The sequence below is a fragment of the Gymnoscopelus microlampas genome (genome assembly GCF_963454915.1).
Source record: "Gymnoscopelus microlampas genome assembly, chromosome: 10".
Lineage (NCBI taxonomy): Eukaryota > Metazoa > Chordata > Actinopteri > Myctophiformes > Myctophidae > Gymnoscopelus > Gymnoscopelus microlampas.
This window is the reverse complement of record NC_139947.1, coordinates 4549756-4566505: the sequence shown is the minus strand read 5'-3', so window position 1 is coordinate 4566505 and position 16750 is coordinate 4549756. Positions and strand designations below refer to the sequence as shown.

Sequence of the window (16750 nt, the reverse complement as noted above, 5' to 3'; positions counted from 1 at the left end):
ACTCTTGTAACACTGTTTACAGTGGAAAGGTTCTCCTCCAGAGTGGAGATGCTGGTGTGTCTTCAGGCTGTGTAAACTACTTAAACTATTGTGACACTGTATACAGTAGTAAGGCTTTTCCCCAGTGTGGACACGCTTGTGTGTCTTCAAATGGTCTAATCTAGAGAAGTTCTTGTCACAGTCTTTGCAGTGGTAAGGTTTTTCTCCAGTGTGGACACGCATGTGCGTCTTCAAATCGCCTAAGTTAATGAAGCTCTTGACACACTGTTTACAGTAGAAAGGTTTTTCTCCAGTGTGTATAAGCAGGTGTGTCTTCAGGTGCGATAACTGATTGAAACTCTTGTCACACTGTTTACAATGGAAAGGTTTCTCTCCAGTGTGTATGATGAGCAGGTGTGTCTTCAGGTGCGCTATCTGATTGAAACTCTTGTCACACTGTTTACAATGGAAAGGTTTCTCTCCAGTGTGTATAAGCAGGTGTGTCCTCAGGTGCGCTAACTGATTGAAACTCTTGTCACACTGTTTACAATGGAAAGGTTTCTCTCCAGTGTGTATAAGCAGGTGTGTCTTCAGGCCGCTTAACCATCTGAAACTCTTGTCACACAGTTTACAGAAGTGGGTTTTCGTTCCTGTGTACGTCAGATGAGTCTTCTTTTCTTCACCTGGTTGAGTGAAAGTCTTGGTAAGACTGTAAGACCTTGGTTGGTTTGTGTCTCCTTGTTTCTGTCTGGTTCCGGACCGCCTCACTCCTTCCAGGAGTTGTGGTTCATGGTCACACATAGGCTGTGATGGGGACGGAGTTGTAGGTTCTGTTGGGGCTGGAAGAGCCATCCTTATGCTCTCTGTATTATTACCTCCCTTTGCTCTCTGCAGCTTTCTCTTAGCACATTCCCTACCGCTTAGCCTCGATAGGAAGAAGTGATACTGTAAAGTACCTTCACACCATATATATGCTGAGCAGAGCTGTGGTCTTGACCTCATCACGCCACACATGCCTAACAACACCGATTTGTAGAGCCCGACCGATGTATAGAGTCCGATGCCAATCCACATTCTCCTAGACTCCTAGTCCTAGAACACCGATTACCGATTCTGACTGATATTTCATCAAAAAGTGCAAAAGAAATCTAATAAAATAGCCGAATAGCTGAAGTTAAAAAATAAATCACACCTTGTGTGAAGTGAGTGGTGCCTTTGATGAGCCCCGTATTGACCCCCGTATTGATGTTGTCATCAATGTTTGTGGACAGACATACATACATACATACATATATACATACATACATACATACATACATACATACATACATACATACATACATACATACATACATACATACGGACACACGGACAAAGCCAGATATAGGAGTGGTTGCCTTCGGCACCACTCAAAATCTGTACACATTGGCTTAAATAACTGCCGATGCTGATAGCGTCAAAAAAGGCAAATAATGGCCGATCAAACCACATAGTTCCCTAAAAGGTACCTTTCACTTGTACAATCCACATGGTAAAAACAAAATCACGTGGGCGGTGTGTGGTCATCACAACATGACTCACTTAAAAAAAAGGATAAATGACTTTTTTTCCAAGTCCATACTGCTATTCATAGGGCTGCACATGTGTCATGTGTTTCGCTAGCCAATCACAGTCCTGAATTTGCAAAGTCAGCCAATCACATTACAGTTAGTGGTGATGACACTAGCTGTAATGTGATTGGCTGATTTTGCAAAAGTATCGATTTGCATTAACAATGGAAGGGTTAGGGGTGTAGACTGCGTTGTAGACTATTGGCCAATCACGGTGCAGGATTGGTCAGTGTCCAAAACTCACTTATAGGGGGTGGTTACACCGCCCCAAAAACACACAGTGAAAAGGAAAAGGTCCATGGCCAGTCTGGTGACAGGCGGTGGTCATACCTTGTTCAACAGTGTAATGGTAGCCGTTTCATGCCAGTGTATTGAAGGCTATTTCATACCAGCGTATTAAAGGCTATGTCATACCAGCGTATTGAAGGCTATGTCATACCAGTGTAATGACGGTTATGTCATACCAGTGTAATGAAGGCTATTTCATACCAGTTTATTGAAGGATATTATTTCCCTTCCACAGGGAACGACGGCAACATAGCGTGGGGTATTTCGGGGCACCACAAATGGTTAATCCGGCCCTGTTGCCTGGTCGTTGTCGTTGTAGGGGTATGAAGAGTTTGTGGCTGGGGTGGTGGGCTGGTGCCTGTCCTTGATGATGCTTTGCCCTGAGCTTTGACTACACACCTCTTCTTGATCACTTCCAGGAGCGAGGGAAGCCCGCCTCCCATCTGCCAACCGCACCACCCGCTTTAGGTTTTAATTTTCTCGTGCAGTACAGGTACCGTTCCAAGCAGTAATACATTGTAGTGGAAAATAAGCATATATTGTCCATGCAGAAGATGAATCCATGAGCCCAAGTTTATTCAGAAGAGTGTCACGCATGTCAACAGCATATTTCCCTCACAAGGCTTCAGCCTTGCTCATCCTCTCACTCAGCCCATCTCATCCCAAAGCTCCCCAAATGTCTCATTACTACTGATGGGTCGTTCATGATCGATTCGTTCAAATTAACTAGTTCATTGCCGTGAACGTGAACGAGTTTGTTCACTCCCTGAAACTGTCACGTTCACGCTATCGTTCAGCCCCCCATCCCCTCCCCCCGTACACAGGATGGGAGGGCGGGCTGTATGCACGACGTAATAATAACACTCCTGGGTTAGTGTTTTTCATTAGAAAATGTCACTACTGAACGAGAACGTGAACGAATCATTTAAACAAAATCATTGCTGTGAACGAAATAGTTCGTTCACTGAAATGAACGTTTTCCCCCACCACTACTCATTACAGTCACTTTATATACTCATACAAGCAGGACAACAGGCCAAAAGGACCTTGACAAACAAGACAATAGAAGGTTTGTTACAGTCAAACCGCCTGGCTGGGGCCTCCCAGCTTTGTCACCAACCAACCAGCCGACACCTTGCTCAGAACAAAAGAATCACTTGAGGCCATTGATCAAAAGGGTTGATTGAATCGAGACAGGCCTTCAGGCCAAGGTGTTATCTCACACCCTTACTAGACGTGACCAGTCAGAACAGTAATTAACTGGACATGAAATATAAAAAAATATGTTTCCCATTACACATATCCTGACAGAGCGCTTTCGACGGAGCTGTTGTAGTACAGCCTGAGGATACGGGGGCCTACTCCGAACTTCTTCAGGCGGCGAAACCAGTGTAGTTGCTGCTTAGCCTTTTTCTTCACATGCGTGGTGTGTGTATCCCTCTAGAGCTCCTCCTCGATGTGTGCTCAGAGATACTTGAACGTGTTGATACACCTGTGCATGAACACAAATCACGGCTGTAAACACTTTCATGAATCTGACGTTGGTCGTAGGAGCAGGACAACACAAAAAATAGAAATTTAAGACGTTTCATGAATCTGGCTTTGTCAATGAGGCCGTTCTTGACTGTAAACACTCAGATTGTCTAACCGACTGAAATGCTTGTCACATTGTTTCCAGTGTGGATTCGCTGGTGTCTCTTCAGACTACCTACTCATTGAAACTCTTGTTACACTGTTTACAGTTGTAATTTTTCCCCAGTGTGGACACGCTCGTGTCTCTTCAAAACACTTGAGGCAGTGAAGCTCTTGTCACACTCTTTGCAGTGGTAAGGTCTTTCTCCAGTGTGGACACCCAGGTGCGTCTTCAAATCACTTGAGTAAGTGAAGCTCTTGTCACATTGTTTACAGTAGAAAGGTTTTTCTCCAGTGTGAACAAACTGGTGTTTCTGAAGGCTACCGATTTGACTGAAACTCTTGCCACACCGTTTGCAGTGGAAAGGTGTTCCTATCGCGTGGAGACGTAGGTGATAATTCAGATCCTTTGTCAGCTTGAAACTCTTGTCACTGGTTACAATGGAAAGGTTTTTCTCCAGTGTGGAGAAGCTGGTGTCGCTTAAGGCTCCTTGAGCTACTGAAACCCTTGTCACATGGTTTACAATGGAAAGGTTTCTCTCCAGTGTGTATAAGCAGGTGTGTCTTCAGTTGCGCTAACTGATTGAAACTCTTGTCACACTGTTTACAGAGGAAAGGTTTTTCTCCGGTGTGGACAAGTTGATGTCTGTTCAAGTGACCTCTGAAACTCTTGTCACACAGCTTACAGAAGTGGGTTTTCGTTCCTGTGTACGTGATGAGTCTTCTTTTCTTCTCGTGGTTGAGTGAAAGTCTTGCTAAGACTGTAAGATCTTGGTTGGTTGTGTTTCCTTGTTTCTGGCTGGTTCCAGAGCTGGTGACTTCCTGACAGGCTGCAGAGGTAATCTGTCTGTTCCTCAGCATTTGGCAGTAGAGGTCGTTGTGGCTCATCTGAATGTGTTTATGGAGGACGGCTTGAGATGGGAAGGTGTATGGACACCCAGGACATGACACCTTAGTCGGGGAAGACTGGGACCTCCTCACTCCTTCCAGGAGTTGTGGTTCGTGGTCAAAGTTTCCACTACACATAGGCTGTGATGGGGACGGAGTTGTAGCTTCTGCTGTGGCTGGAAAAGCCATCCTTATGCTCTCTGTATTATTATCTCCTTTTGTTCTCTGTACCGTTCTTTGTAGCCTCCTCTCAACACTTTCTCTATCTCCTGGTCTCAATGGGAAGAAGTGATACTGTAAAGTACCTTCACACCTTATGTATACTGAGCAGAGCTGAGGTCTTGACCTCATCACGACACAAACCGTTGCCACACATGCCTAACAACACCGATTTGTAGGGCCCGATCGATGTAGAGTGGGATGCCAGTCACCATTAAGGAGAGTCCTAGAACACTGACTACAGATCTGGACTGATATTGTGTCAAAAAGTGCAACAGTTTTCTAATAAAATAGCCGAATAGCTGAAATTCTTTGAAAGATCTGTACACATTGGCTTAAAGGTTTCATGACGTTCAGTTTTACCACACATTAACACTTGAGGTGCCAGAGGTTTATTAAAAAAATGTACGTTGAGTGCCTGGATTTTTAACCATTTTTGAACCTTTTTCAAGTAGTCACAAAATATTTTCAGTGATCACCGTCCTCACGGTGATCCCCTCATTACACACATAGAGGTCTCATACAATCGGGGGGGGGGGGCGGGGGGGGGGAATTAAAAACATTCGGTAATCCGTTCCATAGTTGCAGCCAGTTGAAAATAGTCAAATTAACATTGTAAAAAAAAAAGTACACAGGAGCAGAGATTTTTTTTTTTTTTTTTCAAAAAACGTATATATACGCTTTTGGCACTACATGGTTGTATTTCCAAAACCGTATATATACGGTTTTGGCACCCAATGTGTTAACTCATTGAGTGCCATTAACGTGTTTCACGTGTTTTTACCGCTATGGCTCAACGTGCCAATGACGTGTTTCACGTGTTTTTGAAAAAATAGTTTTAAAAAAAAGAAACTTTTTTTTTTTTTTTTTTTTTTTTGGAAAAACATGTCCAGAACCCAAGATATCATCATCTGAAGATTTGCAGCTCCATCCACTCCTTGTTTACTACAAGGAGTGTTACACTACCTAGTGTTACACTACTTAGAAATGAAAAAGGCTGTATCTCGCTTCCTAAGCACTTTTTGTTTTCTGTGGAAAAAACTCTGGCACTGGGACAACATAATATAGAAATATTTTTTGTTTATTCGTTTCTGTTCTTTTACATACTCATAGGTAGTACAATTGAGTGCCAGAATTGCCAAACGTTTAACCAAAAAAAAACATTCTGGCACTCAATGAGTCAAAAGTCTTTGTCATGGAAAGGATAGGGGAGGGGAGGGGCGAGGGGGAGAGTGGGCGGGATTAATCGGCTGTGACCTCACTGCCGAAGGGCCAAGCTCAGATTACTTTTCAGCCTAATTATTCAGAAAACCCCAGACCACAGAAAATCCACTGAATGTTCAGATTTTTTGGGTGTAATTGAGGTCATAAAACCCCCCAAAAAACATGAAAAATAAAAAAAGTGAAAATGAATGTCATAGAACCTTTAAATGACTACCGATGCTGAGGGCATCAAAAAAGGCAAATAATGGCCAATATAACCGTATATATCATCCAGACCGATATATCGGTCGGGCTCTACTGATTGGTGCAAGGCGCCATCCCTCCATATTTGAGGAGGGCTGACATCATCAGTATGACATCATCAATATCACCACCACGACGGCAGAGATACAAATGGATCAACGCCGTTTTTAGACCCTGTCTGTTTTTCCTTTTCATGTATCTATCAGTTACTAATTGTATCGTTCTATTGTTCATAATACGAATTACAGCTCATTCTCATTGAAAAACATGGTGCTGCAAACAGTACAGACACAAAGCGAAGAGAGGATTACTGCTGCAGTGGTGTTCAACCTTTTTCATGCCAAGAATCCCTAAATTGATATACATTTGGCCACGGACCCCCATCTGAAAATGTGCCAGGGACCCCCAGAAGCAAAGATTTTAGTTTAAAATGTTCGCCTTAAAAAATGTATATATTCAAAGATATGCACACATTTTCAAGATTTTTCTAAAATAGCAGATCTACAAGCTCATAGCGTGGCACCGAGTGCCGTGCTATGAGCTTGTATATCTGTGCTCAGTGTAACTGCACAACTAGATGCAACACTTTCTCTTACCGGAAGAGAGAAAATGTCAACGGTCACGCATGATTTATGTGAATTAAGAACACTGCATGGCATTCACACCCATTGTATAACGAGAATCAGCTTTTCTGTCACGCCACAGGTTTACGGGTGTACAAAAGCGAGTGAAATTCTTTTTTTTGCAAATTTACACAGTTTTGAGATATCTGTATATCTAGACATGGGCACATCCATTTCGGTACAGTATGTACACGAGGTTAGACATAAGGTGCATCTACATAGCAGTATATATTGTACATGATGTTAGACATTAAGGTGCAAAAATAATATCAATGCATTGTACACAAGAATAAGGTGTGAAGAGTGTCAGCCCATGTTAACTTCAAACCACATAGTCCACTAAAAGGTACCTTTCACTGGTACAATCCATTTGGTAAAAAAAAAAACACAGGAAAAGGATAAAGGTCCATATCTGGTGACAGGCTGTGGTCATGCCTCATGCCAACTCTTTGCCTGCAACTGACAAGATTTTTCGTCAGATTCTGCCATTGGCGACTTTAACGAGATTTTGTGTTTTCAGTGGTTTTCCACTAGATGGTGCTGTTCACTTGCCTATGGGTCACCGCTTGGGTCCCAGAGAAGGAGAAGTGGGTCATGTGAAACTGTCCATTCCCTTCCTTGTAATTTGAGTTGGAGGAGTGGCTTTTTCTCTGTTTATGTTGCCTTTTGGCTGTTTGAAGCCTAAAATGGTGTGAAAAACACGTCGGCAGCACCCGTCACCCCACTGGCGAAGCAAACGTTTTCTGCAGCACCCCCTCCTGACAAAACGTGTCGTATTTTGGGGCACCACAAATGGTGAATCCGGCCCTGTTGCCTGGCCGTTGTCGTTGTAGGGGTACGAACAGTTTGTGGCTGGTGTGGTGTGCTGGTGCCGGTCCTTGATGATGCGCTGAGCTTTGACTACACACCTCTCCTTCTTCACTTCCAGGAGCGAGGGAAGCTCGTCTCCCATCTGCCGACCGCACCACCCGCTGTAGGTTTTTATTTTCTCGTGCAGCCAACCCATACTGCTCCCATGCACACCCTTACTAGACCAGTCGGAACAATAATTTCCTGCAAATGAAATATAAAAATTAACAACTTAATATTTCCCATTACACATATATTGACAGAACGCTTTCAATTGAGCTGTTGTGGTGCAGCCTGAGGATACGGGGGCCTACTCCCAACTTCTTCAGGGGGCGAAACCAGTATAGTCGTGGCTGAGCCTTTTTCCTCACATGTGTGGTGTGTGTATCCCACCTGAGCTCCTCGATGTGTGCTCAGAGAAACTTAAACTTGTTGATACACCTGTGTATGAACACAAATCATGAAGGCTGTAAACACTTTCATGAATCTGACAGTAGTCTTAGGAGCAGGACAGCACTGAAATAGAAATTTCATGAATCTGGCTTCGTCAATGAGGCCTGTTCTTGACTGTAACCGCTTAGATTGTCTAACCGACTGAAACGCTTGTCACATTGTTTCCAGTGTGGATTCGCTGGTGTCTCTTAAGATTACCTAACTCATTGAAACTCTTGTTACACTGTTTACAGTAGTAAGGTTTTTCCCCAGTGTGGACACGCTCGTGTCTCTTCAAAACACTTAAGGCAGTGAAGCTCTTGTCACACTCTTTGCAGTGGTAAGGTCTTTCTCCAGTGTGGACACGCAGGTGCGTCTTCAACTCACTTGAGAAAGTGAAGCTCTTGCCACACTGTTTACAGTAGAAAGGTTTTTCTCCAGTGTGGACAAACTGGTGTTGCTGAAGGTTACCCATAATACTGAAGCTTTTGCCACACCGTTTACAGTGGAAGGGTTTTTCCCCAGTGTGGACACGCTGGTGTACCTTTAGGTCTTGTAACCGGCTGAAGCTTTTGTCACACTGTTCACAGTGGAAAGGTTTTCCTAACATGTGGAGACGCAGGTGACTATTCAGATCACCTGAATACTTGAAACTCTTGTCACACTGGTTACAATGGAAAGGTGTTTCTCCAGTGTGGATTCGAAGTTGGTGTCGCTTAAGGCTCTTTAAGTCACTGAAACTCTTGGCACATGTTTCACAATGGAAAGTTTTCTCTCCAGTGTGTATAAGCAGGTGTGTCTTCAGGTTCCCTAATAGACTGAAACTCTTGTCACACTGTTTACAATGGAAAGGTTGCTCCCCAGTGTGTATAAGCAGGTGTCTCTTCAGGTTGCTTAACCATCTGAAACTCTTGTCACACAGCTTACAGTAGTGGGTTTTCGTTCCTGTGTACGTCAGATGATGAGTCTGCTTTTCTTCACCTGGTTGAGTGAAAGTCTTGGTAAGACCGTAAGATCTTGGTTGGTTTGTGTCTCCTTGTTTTTGGCTGGTTCCGGAGCTGGTTACATTCTGACAGGCTCCAGTGGTCTTCTGTCTGTTCCTCAGCATTTGGCAGTAGAGGTGGTTGTGGCTCCTCTGCAGGTGTTTATGGAGGACGACCTGAGACGGGAAGGTGTATGGACACCCAGGACATGACACCTTAGTCAGGGAAGACTGGGACTTCTTCACTCCTTCCAGGATTTGTGGTCCATGGTCAAAGTTTCCGCTACACATAGGCTGTGATGTGGACGGAGTTGTAGGTTGTTCCGTTGTGTCTGGAAAAGCCATCCTTATGCTCTACGATTTATTATCTCCTTTTGTTCTCTGTACCGTTCTCTGTAGCCTTCTCTTAACACTTTCTCTATCTCTTGGTCTCAATGGGAAGACGTGATGCTGTAACGTACCTTCACACCTTATGTATACTGAGCAGAGCTGAGGTCTTGACCTCATCACGACACAAACCGTTGCCACACATGCCTAACAACACCGATTTGTAGAGCCGACCGATGTAGAGTCCGATGCCAGTCACCATTTAGTAGTCCTAGAACACTGATTACAGATTCGGAGTGATATTTTGTCAAAAAGTTTAAGTATCAAAATAAATAAATATGCATGGTCCTAGACAAAGGACAGATAGGTCAATGAACATGTTTTAGTTTGAGTAGAAGATGCAAATAGTATGCTACATCTACTATTCATGAAGTTAATAGTAGTTAAAGACATGGTTGGAAATCGATAGTCATGTGAGTGTACTGACTTGGGCTGCTTTGTATAAAATTATTATTATTAAAAATAATTATCGACAAATAAAAATAACTTTACATGATATATTGCAGTAATGTATTACTTCTACACATTATATTACAAAGAAGATGGTGCAATTAGATCGTGAATGACAGTGCTGTGTTTCTGTGCAGACTGTGCAGTCACGTCAGTGGGATCAGATGCACACAGTTGCATGCAGTTAGCGTAGCGCATACGCTCCGCCGGGATTAAGTAACACATTGTAGTGGAAAATAATCATATATTGTGCATGAAGATGAATGCATGAGCCCAAGTTTATTCAGAAGAGTGTCACGCAAGCCAACAGTATATTCCCCTCACAAGGCTTCAGCCTTGCATGTCCTGTCACTCAGCCCAGGGACCTTGACGAACAAGACACTAGAAATGTTGTTACAGTCAGACCCCCTGGCTGGGGCCTCCCAGCTTTGTCACCAAGCAACCAACCAGCCAACACCTTGGTCAGAACAAAAGAATCACCTGAGGCCATTGATCAAAAGGTTTGATTGAATCGAGACAGGCCTTCAGGCCAAGGTGTTAACTCACACCCTTACTAGACGCGACCGGTCAGAACAGTCATTTACTGTAAATGAAATATAAAAATGAACAACTTATTATTTCCCATTACACATATCCTGACAGGGCGCTTTCAATGGAGCTGTTGAGGTGCAGCCTGAGGATACGGGGGCCTACTCCAAACTTCTTCAGGCGACGAAACCAGTATAGTCGCTGCTGAGCCTTTTTCCTCACATGTGTGGTGTGTGTATCCCACCTGAGCTCCTCCTCGATGTGTGCTCAGATAAACTTCAACTTTCAAGATGTTAATACATCTGTGTAGAGTGCTGCATTGGCCATGGGACGCTATGACACGCCGTCCCACCAGTCTTTGGAGCAGGAGCATGTGCACGCCCATGCATAGATTAAAAACAACTCTGAAGTTCACACCTCAACAACGTTTACAAAGGCTGCTGACTGCCAGGTGTCGCGCCAGGTGAATTAACAGAGACATGAGCCTAGATGCATATGAAATGTCCATTGTGTGACCTGTAGTGTAGGTGTTAAGCGACATGTGCGTGACGTCTTTAAAATAGCGTCCCAGCAGAGATTCACCAAATCAACACTGCCTCTGCATGAACACAAATCAAGGCTTTAAAGGTTTCATGACATTCAGCTTTAAGACACATTAAAAGTCTTTGTCATGGTACTTCAAACGTGTATAACTGAAAATTCCACTCCAGTCGGCCATTGCAGGTGTTTTTCTCTCACATTTCTAAAGCCTTTTCAACTGCAATGTCAAGAGTAATCTTTGCCTGCGGGTGTCGCTGTTGAGGGATTCTGCCTGTCAATCATCGCCTCTGCTCCGCCCCCCAAAAGGAAAGGATAGGGGAGGGGAGGAGAGGGGGTGGGATTAATGGACTGTGACATCAAAGTCAAGGGGCCAATCCCAGATTACTTTTCAGTCTAATTATTCAAAAAACCCAGACCACAGAAAATCCACTGAATGTTCAAAGTTCAGTTTTTTGGGGTGTAATTGAGGTCATAAAACCCCCCTAAAAACATAAAAAATAAAAAAAGTGAAAATGAATGTCACAGAACCTTTAAACACTTTCATGAAGGAGTAGAACCACACTAAAATAATGGAAGATGTTTCATGAATGTGGCTTAGTCAAAGAGGCCCGTTCTTGACTGTAAACACTTACATTGTCTAACCGACTGAAACTCTTGTCACGCTGTTTCCAGTGTGGATACACTGGTGTGCTTTCAGGTTTAACTAACTCATTCAAATGCTTGTCACAACTGTAAACAGTGGAAAGGTTGTTCTGCAAGGTGGATTCGCTGGTGTTTCTTCAGACTACCTAACTCATTGAAACTCTTGTAACACTGTTTACAGTGGAAAGGTCCTCCAGAGTGGAGATGCTGGTGTGTCTTCAGGCTGTGTAAACTACTTAAATTCTTGTCACACTGCATACAGTAGTAAGGATTTTCCGCAGTGTGGACACGCTCGTGTCCCTTCAAATTGTCTAATTTAGAGAAGTCATTGTCTCCAGTGTGGACAAACTGGTGTTGTTGAAGAATACCCATAGTACTGAATCTATTACCAAACTGTTTACAGTGGAAGGGTTTTTCTCCGGTGTGGACACGCTGGTGTACCTGTAGGTCTTGTAAATTGTCTAAGAAGTTCTTGTCTCCGGTGTGGACAAACTGGTGTTGTTGAAGAATACCCATTGTACTGAACCTTTCGTCACACTGTTCACAGTGGAAAGGTTTTCCTATCGCGTGGAGACGCAGGTGACTATTCCGAGCAGCTGAATACTTGAAACTCTTGTCACACTGGTTACAATGGAAAGGTGTTTCTCCATTGTGGATTCGAAGCTGGTGTCGCGTAAGGCTCCTTAAGTCACTGAAATTATTGCCACATGTTTCGCAATGGAAAGGTTTCTCTCCAGTGTGTATAAGTAGGTGTGTCGTCAGGTTCCCTAACAGACTGAAACTCTTGTCACACTGTTTACAGTGGAAAGGGTTTTCTCCGGTGTGGACAGGTTGGTGTGTCTTCAGGTTGCTTGACCATCTGAAACTGTGTGACACCATCTTGTCACACAGCTTGCAGAAGTGGGTTTTCGTTCCTCTGTACTCCAGATGATGAGTCTGCTTTTCTTCACCTGGTTGAGTGAAAGTCTTGATAAGACTGTAAGATATTGGTTGCTTTGTGTCTCGTTGCTTTGTGTCTCCTTGTTTCCGGCTGGTCCCAGAGCTGGTGACTTCCTGACAGGCTGCAGTGGTGATCTGTCTGTTCCTCAGCATTTGGCAGTAGAGGTCGTTGTGGCAGCTCTGCAGGTGCTTATGGAGGACGACCTGAGACGGGAAGGTGTATGGACACCCAGGACATAACACCTTAGTCTGGGAAGACGGGGACCACCCCACTCCTTCCAGGAGTTGTGGTTCATGGTCAAAGTTTCCACTACACATAGGCTGTGATGGGGACGGAGTCATAGGTTCTGATGTGGCTGGAAAAGCCATCCTTATGCTCTCTGTATTATTATCTCCCTTTGTTCTCTCTTGGTCTCAGTGGGAAGAAGTGATGCTGTAAAGTACCTTCACACCTTATGTATGCTGAGCAGAGCTGTGGTCTTGACCTCATCACGACACAAACCGTTGCCACACATGCCTAGCGACACCGATTTGTAGAGCCCGACCGATGCCATCATTTTGTGTTCGACGCCAATCAGCATTTTGGAGAGTCCTAATAATGAAAACCTTGGGGTTAAAACCTGAATAGCTAACCCAATGCTGTATTAAGTTAAGGGGGGGGGGGCATTACCGTGGATGCATTGGAGGGTTAAACAGGGAGATCTTGCATTCTGTCCGGGAGGAGATGGGAAGCCAGTGCAGTGAGTGGAAGATGGGTGTTGATCTGCTCATATTTATGCACTCTCATCAGGATCATAGCAGAGCTGTTCTGGATGTATTGGAGCTTTTGAAGGCTCTTGCTTGGGATCCCGATGAGAAGTGCGTTGCAATAGTCCAGCCTGGAGGAGACAAAGGCATTGACTAGCTTTTCAGCATCCGCCAGACTGAGTGTCAACGCCAAACACACAATTAAATCGCTAATCGCAATTATTTGAGTGACAATTCATCGTCAACTTCAATTTGTAATCGTGACAGCCCTGAGAAAGTGGTCCTGTCTAGACATGGGGGGAGATCAAAAAGGACCACATGGGTGAATTAATCGTGTGATACTGACGACTATTGCAAGTTCAACTATACAGTCATTTGCATTGTCTTCGTGTCATCATCACTATTTCTTACAAAAAATACATATTTTCATGACCACAACATCCGATTATACCCAACTTCCAATCGCATGTTGAGGGCCCTCTATTGCAATGGTTCCTAAACTTTTCCGGCCGCGACCCCCCAAAATAATCATATTTGAACTGGGGACCCCCTACCCTGACAAGCTCTTGGAAATGTAGGCATTACATTTAGTTTGACTCGGTTCCACAGATAAACGTTGTGAAAATAGCAGAACTACAAGCTCACAACGCCTCGCACTGCGAGGCGTTGTAAGCTTGTAGATCTGCTATTTTCACAATGTTTGCCTCTTTCTGACATAATATTAAAAAGATTGGCCAATTTCGTATTAAAAAGTCATTAAATTGTCTCTTTAGAATTGTGCAGATACCCTGTATACACATATACTGTTTGTTGGTTTGTTTACTGTTGAGTGAGAAAACAATGTCGCACATTAAGCTAATCATCTGGGGACCCCGCTGGGGGTCCCGACCCCCAGTTTGGGAACCACCGCTCTATAGCACGCACCTCCAAAAGCATTTTCACTTCAGCCCACAGGAGGAGTCACAAACGCACACGATCAAACTGATTGTCATACACACTCTATATTTCATATTTCTATATTATTCTATATATCTATATTATTTCATATTACTCTATATCTCAGGGCTGTGTGAGTCGTGGGGGGTGCGGCCATCAGGACGCTCTCGCGTCCTGATGGCCGCACCCCCCACGACTCACACAGCCCTGAGATAGGGCCACCCATCCTGGCGCAGACCTGTGCTCAGTGAAGTGTGCTTTTCTAGTTCTCTGTGTTTTGGTTAAAGTGTCGTGACCCGTTTTCCAAAACATAGAGTTCCACTCTGCTCGCCAAGTGCTAATGCAGAAATGGAATGTTGTGTTGACCTCGCACATTTAAATGTTGGCTCAGATGTAACAGTCAAAACATACTGTTTTGACTGTTACATCTGAGCCAACATTTAAATGTACGACATTTAAACCACTCACTTCATTCTGTGAGTGGGTGAGTTAACCCTGTCCTTCACCAGACCGGCGCCGGACCGGGCTCCTGGCGGAGGGAGATCCTACCCCTTTTCAAACGAAAAGGGGTAGAGGTCGAGGAGGACAAAAAGTTGCCAAAGAGAAACACACAAACAGCCTCTCAGAAAGCCTGACCATGTCTATGTCTATATTTATTTATGTTGTTTCATTTTATTCATGTAAAACGTAGTTAGGGGTTGTTTGTTTTTTTAGTTTTTTGTTTTTTGTTTATTCTGAAATGTCTGTCAGTATGTTTTCATTTAATTTGTCAATGTCACTAACATAAGGGTACTGTGGATATTATTGCCAAACATATCTGTACTATTACTTTTCTGTGCCTACGGGTCTACAGACCTTGGGAAGGGTCGGAAGGGGAAGGGGGAGAAAAAAGAAAGGAAAAAAAGGCACCAAACAAATGTATTTAAAAAAAAAGTAATTTGCAATGTACATGGCATTTTTTCAATTTGTTCTTGTTTACTTTTTTTTTCTCTCTCTGCTCGTTTGCAATGCAAATATGGTGCTCAATAAACACAAGTTATTTAACAAAAAACACTGTCCTTCAACTCTGTCCCCTTTTCACACAAAACCTTTGTTTATTTGATCTTTTACTGCAGGAGTCCCTGAACCAGTCCAGTCCGGAGGAGCCGGGCAATGGTGTCGACAGTTAAGAGGCGTAGAGAAGAGAAGAGAAGAGATGGGTGAACCTCCTTGAGCTCTCCTTTGTATCTGTTGTCCTGGAATACCTCTGTCTGTTGTTCTCTGTTGCTCTATCCACACATATCCAGCTACTATATCCACACACATACTGTAGTACAGTAGGTAGGTACTTTATTCATCTCCGGGGGGATATAGGCTCTATGCACAGCAGCCCAAAAAAAAGAGACGTCAATAAAATACCATTTATATAAAAACATCTCAAATAGGCATCTAAGAATATGTTAACCTACTAGGGATGAGCGGGCCGACCCGTAAACCGCTGGTCCCGCAGGTCAACCCGCGGCGCGGGTGGTCGAGTCAGGATTTCAAAGGCAATTAGTATTTTTGAGCGGGTCAGCCGCTCACCTATTTTGAACAACATGCTTGTTTATTTAGCCCATGACAATGTTGTGCTACTGTAGACATTTAAAGCGACTTTGGGTACTTAAAAGAGCGCTATATAAATCTGAGCTATTATGATGATGATTATCTTTTTTTTCCCCACCGCGGGTCGCGGGGCGGGTTGAGCCATAGATTTATATATGGGGTTGGGTTCCGTGGCGGGCGGGGCGGGTCATGAAAAAACCCGACCCGCACATCACTACAACCTACAGTATTGAAAGACAGACTAAATACTATTAATATAAGCTTTGAATTCAAAAATCCTCCATCCAAGATATTTTTTTGTAGGGGGGGGGGGGAGGAGGGGACCGACCAAGTCCAGACCCCTGGGTGTAAGATGTTAAGACCTGGAACATATCTGTGTCACTTTTTGATTTGAGCTAAAAAGCATTATTTTACACTTCGGCTATTAAAAAATAGCAGACATACAAGCTCGGTGCCGCGCTATGAGCTTGTAGATCTGCTATTTTTGAGAAATCGTGAAAATGTGTGCAAATCTTTGAATACATATATTGTTTTAAAGCGAACATTTTTAACTCAAATCTTTGCTTCCGGGGGGGTCCTTGGAACAAAATATTTTGAGATGGGGGTCGGCGGCCAAATAATAATTTTGGGGGTCCTTGACATAAAAAGGTTTGAGCACCACTGATATAGAAACGTTTTTTCTGAAAACTGTTTTAGAAGACATTTGTAGAATCGTCTTCAGGTCTTAACACATCCACTGCCAGGCCCGTAGTCCTACGGGCCGTTAAATCCAACCGTTAACTGCCGTTCCCGTAGCCCGTAGTCCCGTAGTTTTCCCATGTTAAATCGTGCAGGTGCAGATTCCGGATTTTTTTTGCACTTCCGGTCTCGAAGTGGGCGGACCGGAAACGAAATAATACTGTTTCCGGTTTTTCTCCCGCCTCCGTTTCCTGTCTAGCGGTCAACTTTGGACGCCATTATCTCTGGCTTGTTGTTTTTCTCACCGCATCCACCATTTTAGCGTTTTCCTCTCGTTCTCCAGAATGCAG

The 16750-nt window shown here is 43.8% G+C and overlaps 1 protein-coding gene across 2 annotated transcripts in view; it reads left to right on the top strand.

Moving 5' to 3' along the window:
• The window catches only part of pfkfb2a (6-phosphofructo-2-kinase/fructose-2,6-biphosphatase 2a), a 57335-nt gene extending 41340 nt beyond the window's left edge, over nucleotides 1-15995 (top strand). For both annotated transcript variants that reach the window (XM_084067991.1, XM_084067992.1), the window contains exon 16: nucleotides 15254-15995. In XM_084067991.1, the coding sequence (XP_083924117.1) occupies nucleotides 15254-15307 (54 nt within the window). In that variant the 3' untranslated portion in view covers nucleotides 15308-15995. The remainder of the gene's footprint in view (nucleotides 1-15253) is intronic.
• Nucleotides 15996-16750: the final 755 nt, after the last annotated feature.